At 40.3% G+C, this 20,297-nt stretch overlaps 1 protein-coding gene across 1 annotated transcript in view; it reads left to right on the top strand.

The window, feature by feature from the left end:
- Positions 1–20,297, top strand: part of rnf13 (ring finger protein 13) — a 36,735-nt gene that overhangs the window by 13,759 nt on the left and 2,679 nt on the right. Inside the window, exons 5-8 of the mRNA XM_042005552.1 lie at positions 13,021–13,108; positions 13,829–13,919; positions 14,588–14,693; positions 15,032–15,125. Of these exons, the coding sequence (XP_041861486.1) occupies positions 13,021–13,108; positions 13,829–13,919; positions 14,588–14,693; positions 15,032–15,125 (379 nt within the window). The remainder of the gene's footprint in view (positions 1–13,020; positions 13,109–13,828; positions 13,920–14,587; positions 14,694–15,031; positions 15,126–20,297) is intronic.

The following is a 20,297-nucleotide window of genomic DNA, read 5'->3' as shown; positions in this document are numbered from 1 at the left end:
GATCTCTGTCAGATTTACCATTTAACCTCCTGCATCCCTTTGGCATGATTAAGTTTATTCTCTTTTCTCTTGCCTGGCTTTCGAATCAGTTTTTTGACAGTTGATAGGTTTGTTTTGCTGACTATCAAGTGCCAGACATCTTAAAAAAATGCTGATTACTTTCACTTGCATCACAAGAAGAATATTCATTTCCTTTTGGCTGCTGGTTCGAGGGAGAAATTGATGTGAGAGTTAGTTTTTATTTTTGAGTTGCATCATAGTTCACACCTCCTTCTTATTAAAGGAAAATTATTGTGTTGTTAAGGCTTCTTGAATCTCTGTTGCAAATAGGATGATTATGTTCCAACTTCTTCTTTTTCTTCACATCTCTTCTCCAGTGTTTTTTGTGATTTGGCTTCACAGTTGATGGATATTGGGCAATATATTTTATTTCTTTACACCTTTTTAAATTTCTCAACACTTGTTTAGCTAACTGATAAGAAGAGCATGTTGCAACATCTATGTTTTGTAGTGGCTTTCATTTAAAGTTGTGTGACAGGAATGGTCAACTTTATCATGAGGTAGCTTCAGCCTGTGTACATGGGGGTCCCACTTAGCCAGGTGAGCTACCTGGTGGTTACACAAACGTGTGAGGGAGCTTTTTAAAACTTCACTGATAACATTTCAACAAAGTCAGCGTCCACTAAGCACCCATCATGTCCAATGGTTCAGGGGCTCACTGGAGATTTATGTACTTAATATTTTCTTGCTATTTGATATGTTTTAGTATAAATACATTGGATGAACTGAATAGATCATGTCAACATTATTTGGAGTGACTAATGCAGAGTGTTTAACGAAGAATAATTATTTCCTCCTTGCTCCACTTTGTGCATCTTACCACACACGTCACACCACCTGGCTGTTCCCTGAGTTTACACATTGAGCTTTTTGGGGCAGTGAGAAAGGTTTACAAATTCAAAGTCTTTACTTTAGGTGGCTTGGTCACTGAATGGTGTGGACATATAGTAGTTAACATATTATCCATGTTTTTTTCAAAGCTTTTCCTTTTGTTAAAAGACTAAAGCTCAAATCCAAAATGGTTTCATGTGAAACTTTAGCCAAATGAAGAGAAACTCTTATTTTAATTCTCTGAAGGAAAACGGAAACTGTACTGGTCTGAATAAAAGAGGCTGTCTGTCACTAGAGAACTGTCTATGCAGATGTTTTTGAATGAAAAAGTTGCAAGTAGTAGACGTTTTTATATTAAATCTTTCAAACTTGATCAGCACTAATAATTTCCATAAAAACAAAATGCACTGTTACCTATTGTTCAACAGTCACACAAAAGGTGTTTCTAATAGTGTTTGATTTCTTGGGAAATGGTAAAATAAATTTAAATGCACTTAAGTAAGTTTGCATCTATTGCACGTCTCTGTCAAATTTTTGATCGAGCAGTTTGACTGTGATCTGGAAACATTACCCTGATAATTATTTAGTTTTAAAGAAGGGTCTCTTCCTCCTGTTGTTTTATCGCCTTTCCAATTGTCTATTTTTCCCCCTCCCTTTTTCCTCAATTTGTGTCCCCCATGTCAGTCTGTCTGGGAGGTCTGGCTTCAGCCTCTGCCTTTATGATTGCTCATATCTACAGACATCATCACATGGACACAAATGCAGTTTAATAGCCCTTTTCTCCTACACACACACTTCTTTCTTTTTCCCCATGGCACTCTTTGTTTCTCCATCACTCTTGTTTTTCTTTTTTCTCTTGTCCTGACTCTCTCTCTTTTACTCCCTTTAACCATCTCAGGCACTCACATTGTCGCTGCCATGCAGTCGTCTACCTTTCATCCCTCCCTCCTCTCTCAGCCACACACACGCCACACAAACACTCACCCTTCCTCCCTCCTCCTAGCCGGGGTCCGTTCCCTCCAGAAGCTGCAGGGAAACAAAGGAATAATAGATTCCATCTTCACTGAGAAGAGGCGCTCATATGTGTGTATGTGCATGCTCGTGTGTTATGCAGGGTTGTCACCCCCACACACCTGCTGTGTTGTTCCATTGCCCCCCCCCCCCCCCCCCCCCCCCCCCCCCCCCCCCCCATCTTTCTATTCTTCTGAGCCACCTGCAGCCGTCACATTTAGCCATTACCATCCAATGACCAGCAGCGTATGGGTTGCACTTGATTTGTGGCTGTAATGGCCAGTAAAACACATATTCATCCACTTAACCTTCCTTGGAAGTTGTCAGCATGTTCCCCTGTGGAGTATGGATGTGTGTGTTAGAGAAAAGGCGCGTGCAAGCGAGTGTGTATATGAAGGTTGCGATCAGACATAACAGAGAGGAGGTTGAATGTCGAGAGAGAGTGTTAGAAGAGATGGGAGGGGTGAAGGGATCAAGTGAATGGATGTTAATAAGCATACTTGCTCTTTTGTGTGTGTTTGAGAGAGATGGGGACTGAAGAAAACATTCCTACATGGCTGCTCTTTTTGGGAAATCTCCAGAGAACGAGGGTTTGCATTTCCTGTTCACTGGGATTCTTTGAGGTGGTGGGGGAGCGCCTCATTGGTGACCTTTATGACATTTTGGGGGGGTGAATGGGAAACTCTAGACCCTTTTCCTCCTCTTTCCCTCCCCTTTATCCCCAATAAACACCCCTTGTGCCCCCTTTCCTTTTTTTATTTTTAAATTTTATTTTCTCTCTAAAAGTCTTTACAGATTCTGTGTTCATCCTCCCCTTTTCCTCCACAAAACACATACAAGCAACTTTGATTAAACTTTAATGTGTTATTTAATAAATACTTGGCTATGCACAGATGTGAACCATGTTGTTCTCACGTCTTCTCTTACTAGCAGTCTTTCATTCAGTCTCCCTGTGCTGCCCTCTGTCTGCCACTCTTCCTGTTTTTCATTTTATTTATTTATTTTTTTTAGTAAATTTGTTTATGCATACTTTATGCATTTATGTTACCTTAAAAATTGCAACTCAGTACAAGAACAATTTGTTTTGTTTCTTCTTTCAGGGTGATGTTTGCTTAACAGCGCTATAAGAGCACTGTTCAGTTGTTCTGGTGAAATTTTCCCAGTAAGAGGCCTTGTTCATGCCATAATTCAGTCTGAAAGTTGGGGCAGAGCAGATAACAGATCAGTTTGGTGTGACAGCCTTTGTCCTGTCAGAAAGCTGCACATTTTAGACATAGCATACCAAATATTTTTGTTTCTTAAAAACATTTACCAAAAGAATGTATTGTGGCACTGCATAGTCATGTAAATGACTTAAGATTAAAAGATAAATAGGCCAGGCTGAAGGTAAAACTCAGCTTTACAGTATTGCATAGTGATAGTGCGCACTCTGTTTTATTTCACAAGACAGCTGTAGAAGTGTAGCATTAAAAAAGAAATGTGTTTCCAGGGACATAAAAAAGAGGTTGATGCTCCTCAGGCTGAAAAAAACTCCAAAACTACATTGTGTTGACTCATCTGCATTCGTACATCCATACCAGTGGTCTGTAGAAGTGATTGACCAAAAAAAATATCACTAAGAGCAAGATGGTAATGTTATTGGTCAGTATAGTCATAACAGGTATAAAATCTCAGCAAACAACTCTCACATTGACTAATGTTAGTCATCACAAGTCTATTGTGTATTAATGTAGTGCATGGAAGTGCTGAAAGAAGAAAGCCACTGATCTCCAGAAGCCCATCTGCAGTTTTCTAAAAACTGCTCATTTGCTGACTTATTCATTCATTCACTCATTCTTAAATATTTGGCCAGAATAGCTTTTTACTGTTTATTAAATATAATTATTCTAAGGAACTCTTGAAGAAATTGTCTGAACTAAATTTTCAAGGAAGTAGACCATGCAAGAAGATATCTTCAGGTGGATTCACTGTTTTGTTAAAGTATAGTTAAAGAAGAACTCTACTATAACAGAACAGTTGAAGGAAAATACCTTTTTACAGTATAAACTATTTGTAAAATGTTCTTTGGATTGTGTAGATAGTTCAGAAACTTTACCTATTTATAGACAAATGTTCATCAGTGTGTCTTTTTTTAATACATGAAGCATTTGTCCTTAGGTGGGGGTGTTAGCAGTAGAAATGGGAATAGAATCAAATAACTGAATGTAAAGGCTTGCTCACAGTGTGAGGTAACATATGACACAATATACTGGATATTAGCAAAAAAAGTACTTTAATTTGGGAAATTCTAGCTTTGTTCAGGTGATGAATTGGAAGCCCTTGATATGTTACTTTAACTTGAAGTTTTTTAGGCTGCAAGCCAACAGTTGGCTGAAACTCAAAATAAACAACACATTTAAAAAAATCAGGGACAAAGCTGGTTTGACCAGTTCAAGCAGTGAAACTGTGTAACTAGCTTAATGTTAGCCATGATGTTTTCAATGTCTTCAAACACGTTTAAACTTGTAACTGTTTCTCTAATGAAGCTTTATAAAGGATTTATCTCTGTTGCTTTAATGTCAGTGTAAAGCCTAACCTGCCTGGTAATGAGTCTGCTGCATATAGTGATTTAAATCACAACATATTACAAAGTGCCATTTGCTGCAGAAATCTTAGTGGGGGAGCATAACAAAGATGAAAGTTCCTCAGCTGACTTTGAGGTATAGTGCTGTGAGGCTTCTCCTTCAGCTTATTATCTGAAGATAATAAGCTTTCTATAGAGTTTTCTGTAAAGATATAGATCAGTAGGGAGTGGTCATAAGGCAAGGCCATATTTCTTGGTGTGAATCTTGTATTTATTTATTTATTTATTTTTGGGTGTGAAACCGTTTCATCCGTCAACTTAGAAAAGTCAGCAAATATAACTTTGGTTTTACCAGCCACAGGCAAACTTGGTCAGCATTTGTTCTGGAGGCTGGTAATTCCCCTGCTAACCTTACCTCCCTACCTCTTCTTCACAGTAAATGCTTTTCATCATGTAGACTGTTTGTGCTGCAGTGACCTCATAGCCCCCAAGCTGCACACACACACACACACACACACACACACACACACACACACACACACACACACACACACACACACACACACACACACACACACACACACACACACACTTACACACAGGCTTCAGTCTCCACTCAAACAATGATCTGGCTTCCTGTGCATGCTCTCTCAGTCTTATGACAGGGTATGACTATGGCTGACTGGATGTATGACTACCGCGAGTGTGTGTCTGTGTGAGAGGAGGAGGAAACTAGCCATATCTCATGTGGCTGTATGGTTTTCTGAGCTGGCATTATGTCTTTTGAAATTTATTGTGGCAACAAATGGCTCAGATCACACTCTTTGACCTACACACACACACACACAGTCACACATAAACAAAGGTTATTTAGCACACTGTAGTCCAAAATACACTGGCTTCCTGTTAAAGATAAAACATGCAAACATTTTCTGAGACATCTGACTTTATAAATATTTATCTACAAGAATACAAAAAGTAAAGACTAAGAACAAACTAGAAAAGAAGTATCATAAAAGTGTGTTATCCTTATTGCACCTGTAGTTCCTGTATAGTTTATTTGACACACAGTAAAGCAATGTTTGAATTGCAGCTGTGCTTTGTTGTCAGGATAGGTGGCCCCTCCCTGCAGTTTGCAGCTTTATTGAACTCTTTATCTAATCAGCCGCCTGGACCTTGAAACTTAAACCCAAGTCTGCTCAGTGCGGCATTCCTCTGAAACACCAAGGAGGGAGGGTGGGAGACAGTAAAGGCGGAAGAAGGGGCTGGCCAGATTTCTGAATAAGTTGGTAGTTACAGAGTCATATAACAATGATAATGAAGGAAGAGAGGAAGAGAAGAGGGTTAGTTTCAGATATGGGGTTAGGAGGGAAGAGGAAGAGAAAGAAGTGGGGGTTGGAGAGAAGGGAATGAGAAATACAGAAGGGAGGGTAAGAAGAAGAGGAACAGAGTGGGAGGGGGAAGCTTGTGCAGAGAAAGATGGAAGAGAAGGAAATAGAGGGCGAAAGAAATGCAGACGAAGGGAGAAAAAGAGACAGACATAACATGTGAGTTAGACAAATAGGGGCGGAGAGATGTGGAAATTGGGATTCGATTGAAAGCCGCTGTCCGGTTTAAGTTTTGTGTTTTTAAAAACCAAGCCTCACATTTGCAAAAAATTTTTTTTAGCTTTGCTCAAAGAAGTTACTTAAAACACAAACCAATCGTTTCTTATGGCGCTTAGGATGAGAAACAGATGATGAACTCATCTAAAAGGGATTTGAAGACGAGAACAGGGTGTAGTCTGTTACTAATACTGATTTACACAGAGCTGAGGTCAGGTCTGCTGCATGCAAATGATGCTCAGTGACTGCCTCAAACTTCATGCTGGCCATTAATGTGGCCTGAGCTTCACAAGAAGAGGTAAGCAAAGCAAATAATAGGATGTCATATGTAAAACGACAATAAAGAGGAGAGATCAAGTCAGTGTGTTTTAGCTGCAGTGCTGCATTAAGAGACTGTGCAGTGTTAGCTGCAGATTCACTGACACGAGTGATGATGCTGAAATTATTGACACACACCGAGGAATGATGCAGCAGTAGGTAGTGATACTATCAGGAGTCTTTTTCCGCACCACTTTAAATTAATCCTATTATTGCACAAGAAAGAGGTTAATATGGTCATAGTGTGAAGGCGTATGTAGAAACATTTGCATTCTGTTTGTTTCTGAACGAACACACAGCCTTAATGTAAGTCATCCGTGCAGTGTCAGAGAAAGTCATGACAAACAATAACAACACACAGCTGAAGATCCTCTTTTGTGTCCAATCAAATTCCCTTCCGCTCATCAGTGATCATAACACATAAACATGTGCACACACACGCGCACACACACACATACACACACACACACATATATATATATATATATATATATATATGTATATATATATATATATATATATGTATGTATGTATGTATGTATATATATGTGTGTGTATATATGTATGTATATATATATGTATATATATACATATTAGTTTTTGCGTAAATTAAGCCCTTCAGTGCCACTTTAAAAAGCAAAAAAGGCATTTGTCTGAAACGCAAGGAGCGGGGACCTTACGTTTGTCAACATAAAAGGACAAAAACAGCATGACAACAGATGTGGAGATCTGATAACCTTTAGTAGTAAAATAAAAGAGGTGAAGAACTTCAAGCTAAAACGTGGGAAAAAAATTCTGAAACATGATAGTTAAATGTTAGCAAAAAATGTGACTCGGGAAGAGAACAACAGGATTCCTTATAATCTGTTGCTCAAGGGTACTGGCTATTGAGTGGATTAAAACCAAAGATGATACTGTATGTCAGTATAATGGTCTGTATTTGGTGGAAGAGCAACAGCAATCCTGCAGTTATGCATAATTTGTGTCTATGAGTGGGGTTTTTTGTATGCATTTCTAGTCACACTGTCTTTTACATTATTGATTTTCTTTATTCCTAGAGGTTTTACTTTTCTTTTATTTGGGCTTCTTCCTCTCTAGTTTCTTTCTTCTCATTCGTCTCAGGAATGCATAGAATGTCCTTATCTCTGCCCATCCGTGCACAAGGGTAAGTTAGCAGCAGAGGTTGAATTCCTCAGCAGATCTCCTGCACTGGCATCCAGACAGGCTGTAACAACAAATGGCTCCTCGCTTTCACTGCAAAATTCCTGAAAACGTATCTGTGGAGAAGTTACAGCAGTGTTTAACAACAAAGGGGTGTTTTACCTGGAGATGCACCAGTTGCTGTTTTCACAATTCGCAAGATCCAGTTTCTGGTTCTTGTGAAGTTCCAAGAACGGATTTTGGCTGATTTCAATTATCTTTTCAACGCAATACTCAACAGCATATAGTCACAACATATAATGTAAACTAATATATGCATTTTTTGTTTTTATTTAAAAGTAATCTGTGTGAAAATTATAAAATGCTGACTTTAAATTAATTTTCACATTGAGTGGATTTCACAGCTGTCTCTATAGGAGTGAGTGGGAACAAGAGGGTTTTTTTGTCAGTGTTGGGCCTGTGATGGACTGGCGACCTGTCGAAGGTGTACCCTGCCTCTCGCCTAACGGCTAAAGGAATAAGCTGCAATCTTGCACTGGAATATGGATGGATATTGACACAGAATAATAGAATAAAATCAAGAAAATTATGTGAAATGTAAGACATTTATGCAAAATCAAATATTACTTTTCACACCACATGTTATACTTTAAAGCTATTTGCAGATATGAATAAAGAGGCACATTTGATATAAATACTCCTAAGAGTGCATGCTCACAAAAAACATTTAGCTAAATAAGGTGGAAAGTCTGCTGCAAACATGTGCCAGACAAATTAATAATAATTACTATTAAAATAACATGGGCGCCATGGAAACATGTTCCTCAGTCAGGCTACAATTTCCCCACCTGTAGCTATTCAGAAAACTGATTGATGAATATAAAACAGCATGCACCCACGTGCGTAAATGGCTTTTCTGACACTACTGGAAATATAGCGCAAGGCTCCAGAGTGAGCGGATTTTCAGAGACCAGCAAGTTTTACTGCATGGCTCATGAACCGGTTCCGACTGCCGTGTGCTGTGCTCTCAGACCTCTGTGATGCTTTGGGGCCCGCGTTGCAGAGAGGACCAGAAGTAATAAACTGGTACCAGTCTCAGTTTTATCTGTACATGTTTATTTTTTAAAGACAAAGGACTAGACCACCGGTATGCGGTGCCTCTGGCATGTCTTGCCCTCTGACACGGCGTTGACAGCATCTGTCACCTGCTGCCGCTCCTCTGCCTTTCTGACACTGGTAATGCCCACGCGGTCCCCACCAAATACAACCTTTTTAAGTATTTCAACGTGGTCCATCAGGATCTCAGTCTCACATTCAGAAAAAATCAGCTTCTTCCTTCTTTTTCCGTCCTGAGCCATCATGGAATTATATCAATGAATTTTCACCTGTTCTTTCACCTGACCTTTTATAGCCACCATCAGGACGGGGCAAGGTTCTCCCTCATATGCGCCAACTTTAGAGTTGATTCTGATTTATAAACGGAAACAGGCGTGGGACTTGTGTGCGCACTCTTTTATAAATCTGTAAGCTTTGTGCATCGCATTTCCTTTTTTCCCTATGTACGCCACCTGTAGTCATCTTTGCTACTCACAGTTTTATAAATGAGGCCCCTGGTCTGTAGGCATTTAAGGCAGATAGGCGAAATTACTTTTGGTATCTGATCAATCTTCAAACATCAAAGTTTGTAGAAATCAAGCCTCACATAACAATTCACATTCAGTTCACATCTTGAGGAAATCTAGAGATGGGGTAATCACAGAGGCTAATTTCCCATTTGGGATAAATAAAGTAAATTATTATTTTTATTGTAATGAAATGAGGTTTTACATGTACAAAAGAGGAAAAACACAAGTTGGCTAAATTTCGTTGTATTATCCTAAACTGACCATATTACACATTTTGCATATTCCAAATGTAAATTAATAAGTAATTTATCAACAATTTATAAAATAAAAATGTCTCAAAAATGTTCTTTTTTTCAGATTCATAGCTTTTTCGTACACAAATAATCCTTCATTTGTCAGACTTTTTTCCTCAAAACATCCATGGACACACACCCAGACAGTATATTGTGTGTGTCACTTATCCAGACAGTCAGCCTCTAGACACACACAGTAGCCATTGATACATCCTCACAATGCACCCTCACAGGCAAACACATGGGATCACAATGCTGCGGCTGCCATACACGCTGCTTTACGTATGCCTGTGCATAAAATCACAATGACAAGGAACAAACAAAAGACAGAACTGTTCACTGTTAGCCTCCATGCAGGCTACAATATGCACACTATGTTCACCCTCCCAAGTCTAAATGGATTTCCTTGCATCACAGCAAAGTACAATGCTTGTATCAAGAGGCCTGGTTGAGCTGCTGGGCCGACACACCAACTGATTTACCAGGTTAGTGTGAGCGATCCTCTTCTTTTATTTAACAGGAGACGACACTCTGATTTAAATGTGACTCCAGCTAAACAGATTTTCTTGTTTTACTCTTTTTCTCTACATGCCACAGCCTGCAAGGGCTCACATCATTTTCACTTTCACCGTCTGGTCACAGGTGTTAATTTACACCAGGAAGGTGGCACATGCTCTAATGATTCACAGCATTTCCCCTAAACCTTTCAGGCCATATCAAATTGCCCACATTTTGATATGTATTACAGTGACCTTACAGCAAAATATCAATTTTATGTAAGTTTTCAGACACTTTATAATAAAACATTCAATAAATCTTGGGTGTTTCCTACTTTATCAGAGATTTCTAGAGCTTTACTATCATCCTGAGTCGATGGACATCAACAAGAAAGCATAAACTTGGTCTATAAAAGCTTCACAGGATGTATTATTTGTCAGAATTAAAACCAAGACTCAATATAGGAGGTCAATATAACTGGCCTCAATTGAGAATTGAGATCTGTGCAACAGAACTATGTTAAAACACATAAATGGTGTATAATGCAACAATCATGCCAGTGTGGTCACATGGCCCCACATAAGCTGTTACCCACTGAAACGTACAACTCGACCCAGTTTATGCTGAGGCACTTCAGCCCGTGAGAAGCAAAATCCTGCCATTTCAAAACTAACTGAAGTTCTCATACATGAGAAAAATGAGGAGTTCAGCTACTATGTGTCCTGCATGAAGGGGGGTGTGGGGTTGTTCAGTGACATCTATCCACCTGTGAGGCTGTTTGACCTGATCAAATGTGACAATATAATCATGGAAATGAATCATATTACACAGAGATAAACATGGAATCACAAATGTGTCCTCTGAAATGGAGAAAAGAACAGATCGGTGTTTTATGAAAAAGATAGTGAAGGCTGTGATCTTTCAGTTTATTTCATTGCACTGTTGAAGATCCAACCATTGCCATAGAAATCATAGTAATGACATAAATTGTCACAAAACACCTACACAGCCAATAAAATTGATGGTATTCCATCCTTAAGCATAAACATTAAGCATTATCAATACCTTGAAGCCAAAAACTTTTCATCTTTGTGTGCCACAGCTATAATCTTACATCCTGACCATCACAGTGAAGCTGTGAACATTCAGATTCTCCTCACTGACGCTTCCGGACATAAAAGTGGTATTTGGGACAATCCCATAACCTAAGTATCATTACAGCAAAAGGAACCAGAAATATAATGCAGAGCTGACAAAACTGAAGTCCTTTCAAGTTACCCACATTTAGTAGCTTCAGACTGATCTTAAAATAGATTCAGTTCATATTCTATTTTCTCCTCAATCTACACACAGTGACAAAACACACAGATCTTTTGGATCCACAGGGTTTTTTCAATTACACAAAAATATAAAAAATATTAAACCTTAAAGTTTAATTATACCTTCTCTAAAAGTATGTACAATTGTAAAGTAGCACTGTGTAATTTAAAGGATTGCATTCTTCAATTTCATTGTACTTGTACAATGAGAATAAAGTGGTACTGACTCTATTTATGAGTGAATTGAGACTGTGCTCTTGGTTAAAGTATCAAGTCTTCAAAGGAAAGATCTTACAAGCGTGGGATACTTTTTTTTACCATTTTCCAGCTCCACCAGGTTGGATGGGGGAACATCAGTGTGCAGCAATGACTCATTGTCAGTGGGTCACACCACTAAATCAAATTTTTTTTCTTGGTCTTGCGGTCTCGAGAAGTTCTCACTTCTCATGGAGTAGGTGGCAGTTACTCTGATCTATCCCCTCTTTGCCTTCACTCTGGAGCAAGCCGCAGTAGAGCCAGACAGGACGTTGAGACCAGTTCGTTTCTCAAATGAAGTTTTTTGCAGTGGAGTGTCACATTTCCTGAGTACAATTTCACACAGATTATGGTCCGAAAATGTTTGGACTTTATGATCATATGGAGCCATTCATACAATATAATTTACATTTATAACATCCTTAAAATCATAATTCTGAAGGCATGGCAGCTTTATTTTGCCGTGGTGGTGCGCCACAATCATTTACATGCAGTAGAAACCTGTGTAGTTGTTTATTTAGAGAATGCACGCACTGTCAACGGGTTATAATCTGTTGCTGAAAAGATGGGAGGGATACACATCTCTGATTAATGAGTGTGTGGACATTGCGGCGTGTCTACACAATAGCTTGAACACATTCAACACACACAATCATTAAGACATGCAGGCGATTATACTTTTTGCTATAATGGAAACATGAGGACTGTCTCAGCCAGTCTCCATCTTAATTTGAAGACATACTGCAAAGGACATATATGCCAGATACAAAACACTGGCTAAAAACTGTAAAAAAAGAGAAACAAAGCAGCTTCTAACTTTTGGCAGTTTTTGCCACTAAACTTCAAACTTGTGGCTTTCTTTTTTCATCAGTGTGTCTGAAAGCTTCCTGTTTTATATCTTTAGTTACAGCTCAGTCTGTTGGGTGTTTAACTTGTACAAACAGCTTGTCCAAAACAGGATGCTGAATGCTCCTTTAACACTTCTGTTTCCCCTACGTGCAAGGTGCTACTGTTGCTGAGGTGCAAGCAAAGTGAAATTAAGTTGGAAAAATGTACTGTCTTCATAGCATATTTCAATATAACAATGCCAGGATTCATTAGGCTTAAATTGTGAAAGAGTGGTACAGGAAGCGTGAGACATCCTTGTGGATTTTTTGGATGGGTGGAATTGGTCACCACAGAGATCAGTCCTTAACCCGATCAAGAATCTTTAAGATGAGTTGGAGAAGTTTACGCAGTGGTCTAACTCCATTACTGAAAGCGCCTGGCGAAAAGGGAATGTCACTCTGTCACACTGCTGTAATCAGAGCTAAAGATGGTCCAGCAGAATATCAGTGTGTTCGTAACTTTTGCTTTGATCAGGGAGTGTATAAACCCTCTTTTAATATTTACCACCAGCAGCTTAGTCACATTGTTCTTGCAGATGTTGCTGATTTGAGCCACTAAAGTGTTTCCTCCATCAAATGTTTTGTTTCTTCTTAGGTCCTCAATGCCCAGAAAGCCGGGTACAAGGCAGCGATTGTTCACAATGTGGACTCTGATGACTTAATCAGCATGGGATCCAACGATTGTAAGTTAATGCCCCGCCCTCCTCCTTCACCCCACATACACAAACACACAATAAAACATTTAGTATCTCATCTTTGTGCATGTTCCTATGAAAATAAATTAGGCCGTTTTACTGTCAGAGCTTAATTTTAAGTCTCAACATGTTCTTTAAGGAGGAGGCAGAGTGCTGCTGAAGTACCTTCTGTGAAGCCAAGGCCTTGCTTTATCATTTTTATGATGTGACATTGTTTGAAATTTTCTCACACGTTGTTCTTACTGACAGTCATAAATTTTGTTGTTAGCCTCTTATCTCGTTTGTTATTCATATTAAATGAAATAAATATACTGTTGATCTTTAACCAAAGTGCTGTGTTGGAGTACTCAGTGTCTGAAACTACCATTTTGTTGTCTACCTAAAAACAAAAAAAAAAAAAACGTAAATGGTAAAGCACTGATGAAAACCTGAAGAGAGCTTATTATAGTTGCAGTTAACTTATGATTTATAGTTTAACAATTTAAACGGTGGAACAAAACATCAGCTGGACTTAGCAAAAGGTATAAAAGGAAACTGGGAAATGTGGTTAAAGTTAGCAGAAGCAGAGCATGCTGTACTGTGCTTTTCTCTGAACATAAACTCTATTTTTATATCATGTTTCATGATTTCTAAGTGGAATCAGGCTTTTATGATTATTCATATGATTTATTTATCTACTTTTTTGTTTGTTTTTCTTTCTCTTTTTAGTGGATGTTGTGAAGCAGATCGTCATTCCCTCTGTGTTTGTGAGCGAGGAGACAGCCAACACTCTGAAAGATGACTACATGTTTGATAAAGGGTAGGTCTAAACTCAAATCTCATGTTTGGGGCCATCAGTATAAATAGAAACAGCTTCCTGCTTGGTCCACTCTCCAAATATTTCTTCTATTCAACATGAAGAGCTGGCTCCAAATTCTCCGTAGTTCAGCTATGGGTTACATTTTTTTTGGTATTGCACAATAATGCCTGCACCACATTGCTGAGAGGACTTATCATGTGATGATCTGTCACTTGTGCCGACGTATTAGTTTAAATGTTTCCATGTAGGCTCAGAAATCTTGTTTCTCCACTTTTTAAAGATGTGGCTGTTACTGTATGTGTTCATGTTCAATCACAAAAATACAAGCGTTATTCCCTCATCCGTTGCTGTTAGGGGAATGAACTCCAAACACGGCACCAGCAGAGGTTTTTCAGTGTGGACGAACGTAGCTGCTACAAATTTGACGTTTGAGGGAGGTCTTGTGGAAGTATGTGAGGTGTCATTGATAGAGCAAGCCTGATGTGACTGCTCCACTGTCAAACCGAACAACACCAAAGGCTAAATCCTCCATGTGGCAGCTGTAACGAAAACACTGCTATAATGAGGCTTCTGTGTGGCTCTGTGTCACTGACATAATATCAGCCTGTATTAAACATTAGCATTTACCATGTGTTCTCCACCTGACAATGCTCTGCCTGTTTGACCAGGGGGCACGTGGTCCTCATCCCAGACTTCAGCCTGCCACTGGAATACTACCTGATCCCTTTCCTCATCATTGTGGGGATCTGCCTCATCCTCATTGTTGTTTTTATGGTGGGTATTAATACATCCTCATTCTAACATTTTTAGTCGATGACGAGATGCAGAAAAACACACTCAACTTTAATACCATCTGAAATCTATTCCTGAAACAAAGATGAGTGTGTTTATCCCAAATTGTCTGTTTAGTTTGAGACATTAAGCTGTGATTATACACGTTAATAAGGAATTAAGTTGAAATCTGACATCCAGTCTGGACTTGTAACTTTGCGCCGTCTCTGATTGAACACACTTTAGTACAAAATTGCTGTTAACTTTTTTTTTTTTCCACTGTGTGTATTTTAGTGTCATTTCCAAGGTTTTGACTGTTTTCATTTTCCTGTTGCAACTAGATTACTAAGTTTGTGCAGGATCGACATAGGGCTCGGAGGAGCCGCCTGCGCAAAGATCAACTAAAGAAACTTCCCATCCACAAGTACAAGAAAGGTAATGAAGCGATTTCAGATACTTTAGTTTGTAGTAACAATGAAATGTTAATGATTTCCAGTCAGAAAGGATCACGATCCTCATAGGAACTGCTGAGTGATGCTCCAGTGTTTACTGTGTCATGATGGCTTTAACGAGTGTTGCTGATTTGTGCATCTGCAGAATCTTAATGGTGGAGGTGATTGGTGGGTGATTTGGGGCGGCAGTGGCTCAGGCGGTAGAGCAGGTCGTCCAATGATCGGAAGGTCGGCGGTTCGATTCCCGCTCCCGCAGTCATCTGTCGTTGTGTCCTTGGGCAAGACACTTAACCCTCCTTGCCTCCAGTGTTGGCATCGCTGGTGTATGAATGTGTGGATGAATGTTCGGTGATGGTCGGAGAGGCCGTAGGCGCAGACTGGCAGCCACGTTTCCGTCAGCTTGCCCCAGGGCAGCTGTGGCTACACATGTAGCTTACCATCACCAGGTATGAGTGAGGAGTGGATGAATAGTGGATTCACACAATGTAAAGCGCTTTGGGTGCCTTGAAAAGCGCTATATAAATCTAATCCATTATTATTATTATTATTATACCAGAAATAGCTTACAAAATTAAAAGCAAAACAGAATAGGAGGAAGGTTTTTGGCTGATTTGTTTTGTTTAGGGGAAAAAAAATCTTTTATCTATATGATTTGTTCCTGACTATTGGCGCTTAAGGATCCGGATCAGCAGACGTTGATTCCTCCTGTATTCTGCTGCGTTTTTTTCACATGACCACAGCCATTTATGAATTGTGGCACATCATTCCTCGCCAAAGCTCTGCACCTTGAAGCTAATCGGATTAATATGGACTTGATTTTTTTCTGCAAAGCTCACTGTTGCAGATTAGAGCTCGTCTCTGTTTAGACTGGACACATGACTGATGGTTTGGAATGTAGTGTCGATCATGCCAGAGGCCCGGCTGGGTTGAAAATTAGGTATATTTTGGTTCAGTGTGCATTGCTTGTTTAAAAGAACGCTTAGAGGAGTGGAAAAGACAAGCTGTGGTAATGTGAGATCTCTGCTGTATCTTAGTGTGAATTTGAGCAATTGACTTAAAATGTCTGGAGCTTTTTCAGATTACAGTTCTAACTCTGACTTCCTCTGCCTGAGCATAAAGGCCAGACAGGCTACAGCTATGTTTCGAAATGCAAATCCTCTTTGTTCTATGGTTAAATACGTTTGCCTGTGTATTTAGAGGCTGCGTTTTCTCCAGCAGCTGTACTTTGCAGACTGGAGGGTCCCCTGACTACAGTCAGCTGTAGAGGGGAACACCAGGGAGCTCTGGAGAGAATGGGTGGTGCATAATAAGTATTCCCCTTGCAAAGCTGCAAATTGAGGAGGTTGTTTGCTCCTCCCCATCCGGTGGTGGCAGATGCCTGTGCAGAACACCAGCTAAAAGTGATGTCTGCTGCTCAGATAGCCATGTCTGTCACCTTGAGCTCTGTGGCTTTTTGCACTCTCATTGCTGCGTCTGGGAGCGCTCTGACTCAGGGTTTCCGCAACACACCTCTACAGTAAACCTTGGCTGCCTCTACAAGGAGTTCAGATGTCCAAGAAAAAGCCTCTGGGGAGGTGGAGTGGTCTCTGCACTCCTGTCAGCTGAGTCAGAGGGTTTGGCGACGAAGGAGGGGGACACCAAATCTCTACCTAATCACCTTTTAAACCTTGTACTCTGGAGCAATGTTAACTTGGCAAAAAAACAATGCTCTGATTTTGGGCATAGGCAGGCTGCAACACACAGAGTAACTGCCTCTGTTGTCTTGTTTGTATCGTTATGCTGCATTTACTCCAAGTAAGATGACTAATAACAGGATTTAAAAAAGTATCAGAAAGGGTGAAACTTATCAGACCTGTGCATCCACTCTCTTCAGTTCTGATTTCAGGCCAGGACGCTTAAGTCTGTGTTATCACAGTGAGAATAAAACTCAGATTTTTACTATATACTGCAGCGCCTGTGTCACATCTGACAATGAGCAAAAGTATGTAGGAAATGACTACAGTTAAAATGGCTCTGCAGCATTAGCTTTAACTATGAGAAGCACAATGCCGAATTGCAAATTAACAACACAGACTATTTCAGCCTGCCAGTGGCAAAATAAATTTGTATACAGAAGCTATGACAAGAAACATCTGTACATCAGTATGCATGGGCTCAACACAGGGTGGGAAGGATGCCTAATGGTGGCCTTGGCCTCTGTTATAACAGATAATGCTGAGTTTGGAGTTCAAGGGCTTTAAACAGAGACAGTTATAGAGACCTAGAGCTCTACGATGCTGTGTAGATTTTGATTTAAGCAAATTGATCTGTTAAAAGCCAGTTTCATGATACAAATGTTAAGCCTGATTTTGACTATGTGGACAAAATGTCCAGATCTGAGACATGTCAGTAATCAACTGACAATCACCAGTGGCTGTGTGTGAACCCTTTTAAAGAAGTGATTTAACTAGGAGTTGGATATTTGGAGGAGTCAGCTGGGAGGGTTGCATGACAGCTGAAACTGTTTAGAATGATAAATCAGACTAATTGGGAGATAAATCTGACAAAAATATAGGTGTTTTCCTGCCACCTATCAGTTGTGTAGTATGAACCCACTAGGACTTCAACAAAATGCAACATTATGACATCCCTGACATTTCTGGAGCCTGAACTTGAATTTACCTTCAGCAAAGATCAGTGTGGTGGGGGTGTTTGGGATGGCAGCAGTCAGTAAACCCCAACCCACACAATCCAGTTTCCCATAAGAATTTAGTCATTTACCTGTTTATTTTTCTGCTGCCTATGCAGTGTTTAGGCAATTTACAGGCACGATGAGTTTGAAATGTAGCATCATTTATGCTCTTTTCTGAATAAGCGAAGCTCTTTAGCCAGCTCCTCAGCTGCTGTGCTGGCGGGATGCCTTTCTGCTGATAAGCACACCTGCCCACCTTCTCATTTGTTTTTCATATCATCTTCACATATTTCTTGCTACTGCTGCAGTTATGGTAAATCTGTTTAATTCTTTCAGCAGTTAGAGTGTAATATAATGTAAAATATTTCTGGTAATAAAAGTGGTGAAAATGGGCGTCCACAGTCTGAAATGATGGGCAGACAAACAGAGGGAGAGTCTGAATGGATAGCACACAATGCCCTAATGATTACCACACTACCCATGTAATTGGTCCACAATACCAGTCTGAGCAGGAGCCTATGACATGAGACCTGTGTCAATGTACAGGATTATGTAATAGCAGCTGCCACGGCTGTCAGAGTGCAGCGCTGCGCTGCCGTTAACTTGACTTATGCTCTGGGTTTATTGCAGAGCCTTGCGTCATTCCCACTTAGGCCGCGAGTCTAAAGTGTGACAGTTCAGTTTTGGCCGTTACTTGGACCACTGGCATCTAGCAAACACTTGAGTCAGGAACTTGGACCACACACAATAGTAAACTTCAAACTAACTGAGGACACAAAGCGGTTGTTTTTAAGCCTGAACTCTTCCTCTGACCCCCAACCCCTAGTAAGCTCCTTCCCTCTGCATGATGACTCACTTCATCCTTTGCTGCCTGCTTCCAAACCAAAGGCAGGGAGCGTAGCGCATGCACACACACAGCAGCTGCAGTGTGCCAGCCCTCTGTGTGTGAAGCATGTTGATGTCAGGACAGAGGAGCTCTCTTTGGCCAGTGCCAGTCGGCCTTGTCTGGTCCGCTCAAGCAGAGATGAACTGTGCTGATACTTTTTTTTTTCTTGTTCTTTTAACTCAGTTTTTCTGCCACACTCCCCTTCATTGGCTCGCTGTAGCGCTGCTTCACACATCCATCTCTCATCTGAAGTTCAGTAGGACAGCGTGGTTCCTTTGAGAGCCAGGAATGTTGGCAGGCCAGACGATTAATGAATAAGTAGAGGAGGAAAGTAGCTGCAGCAGCTCTCAGTCCTTTAATATGTGCTACTGGCCCCAAAACATGAATGTTAGGGATTCCCAATGTCTGAAAAGTTTCCAAACATGAGCAACGCATTCTCAGTTGGCCTAGAATCTTAAATATTGTCACAAAACTCAAAAAGAGGCAGGCAGTATTCAAATAGACTTGGCTCTAATTTGAACTCACGCTGCTATTGATTCCCCTGTAGGCCATGTACTCATCAAACTAAATCTCAGCTCACATGTGTAAGTCACAGTAATGTAATTACTGTGACGATTCCTGGTAGGAGACTCTCAAAAGGAGAAGTGAGTGGTGTCCACAGCAGTCTCCTTGATGAGTCCAAGTGGGGTAATTTGTTACGTCACAGTGGATGGCTGTGAATTACATTTCTGCATCTGAGGACTGGGCTGTATGTCTGTCACCGTGAGTACTCGGGTTACATGTGCTCACTTTGAAAAGAATTTAACCGTATCACCTTAAAAAAAAGAAGTGGTATAATGGCATTTGTTTAAAGGATAGCCAGTCCTGATCTTTATCTCCTCATAGCTGTTTGCTGAGTTCACAAAGGCACTGAACACTTTCTGCTTCTCTGAGAATAGCTGTTATTGCCACAGTTAAGCATTTCCTGAGTCTAAACTGGATACTGAATCCATGCCTGCATGGACACTCCCTCCTCTTCACCCTGACTCTGACTCCAGTGTTACTGAGGTCGCTCTTGAAGAAAGAAGATTGGAGTCATAGTTGTTTGGATCTTTGGGAGATGTAAGAACAAAGCTTTAAGTGTTAAGAGAAAGAAAGAGCTGAGTTTATGGCCTGTAGTTGTAGTTGCTGACATTCAGAAAGAAAATGAAGGAGGGTGAGGGCAGGGGGTGTTGATGTGACTCTCCTTCCTTATACGGTCACATGCAACCCTGGCACGAACACAGAAAGTCCAGTTGGGGAAAACATACTCCTTTAAAGCTTACATAAACACACCGACCCACAGCCCTGCTCCCTCCGCCTTCTTTCAGCTTCAACAGGGAAGAGGAAGGGAAGGAAAAAGAAGAATGCTAGGGAATTTGAAAGGGAGTACGTTGATAAATTCCTGAGCTTTCAGTCTGCAGAGAGACTTTGCACCTCTGTTACATCAGGAAATGTGATGCTGGCAGCTTAGAAAGTGCTCTGCCTACAGGCCTAGGACTGGTCTGAATGGGTGGGTTCAGGGACATATTTGAACAAAGAATTGAAGGAAATCAGACTTGTGAGGCAGTTCCCATCAG

The sequence above is a fragment of the Melanotaenia boesemani genome, chromosome 14 (genome assembly GCF_017639745.1).
Source record: "Melanotaenia boesemani isolate fMelBoe1 chromosome 14, fMelBoe1.pri, whole genome shotgun sequence".
Lineage (NCBI taxonomy): Eukaryota > Metazoa > Chordata > Actinopteri > Atheriniformes > Melanotaeniidae > Melanotaenia > Melanotaenia boesemani.
This window is presented reverse-complemented; position numbering and strand designations above follow the sequence as displayed.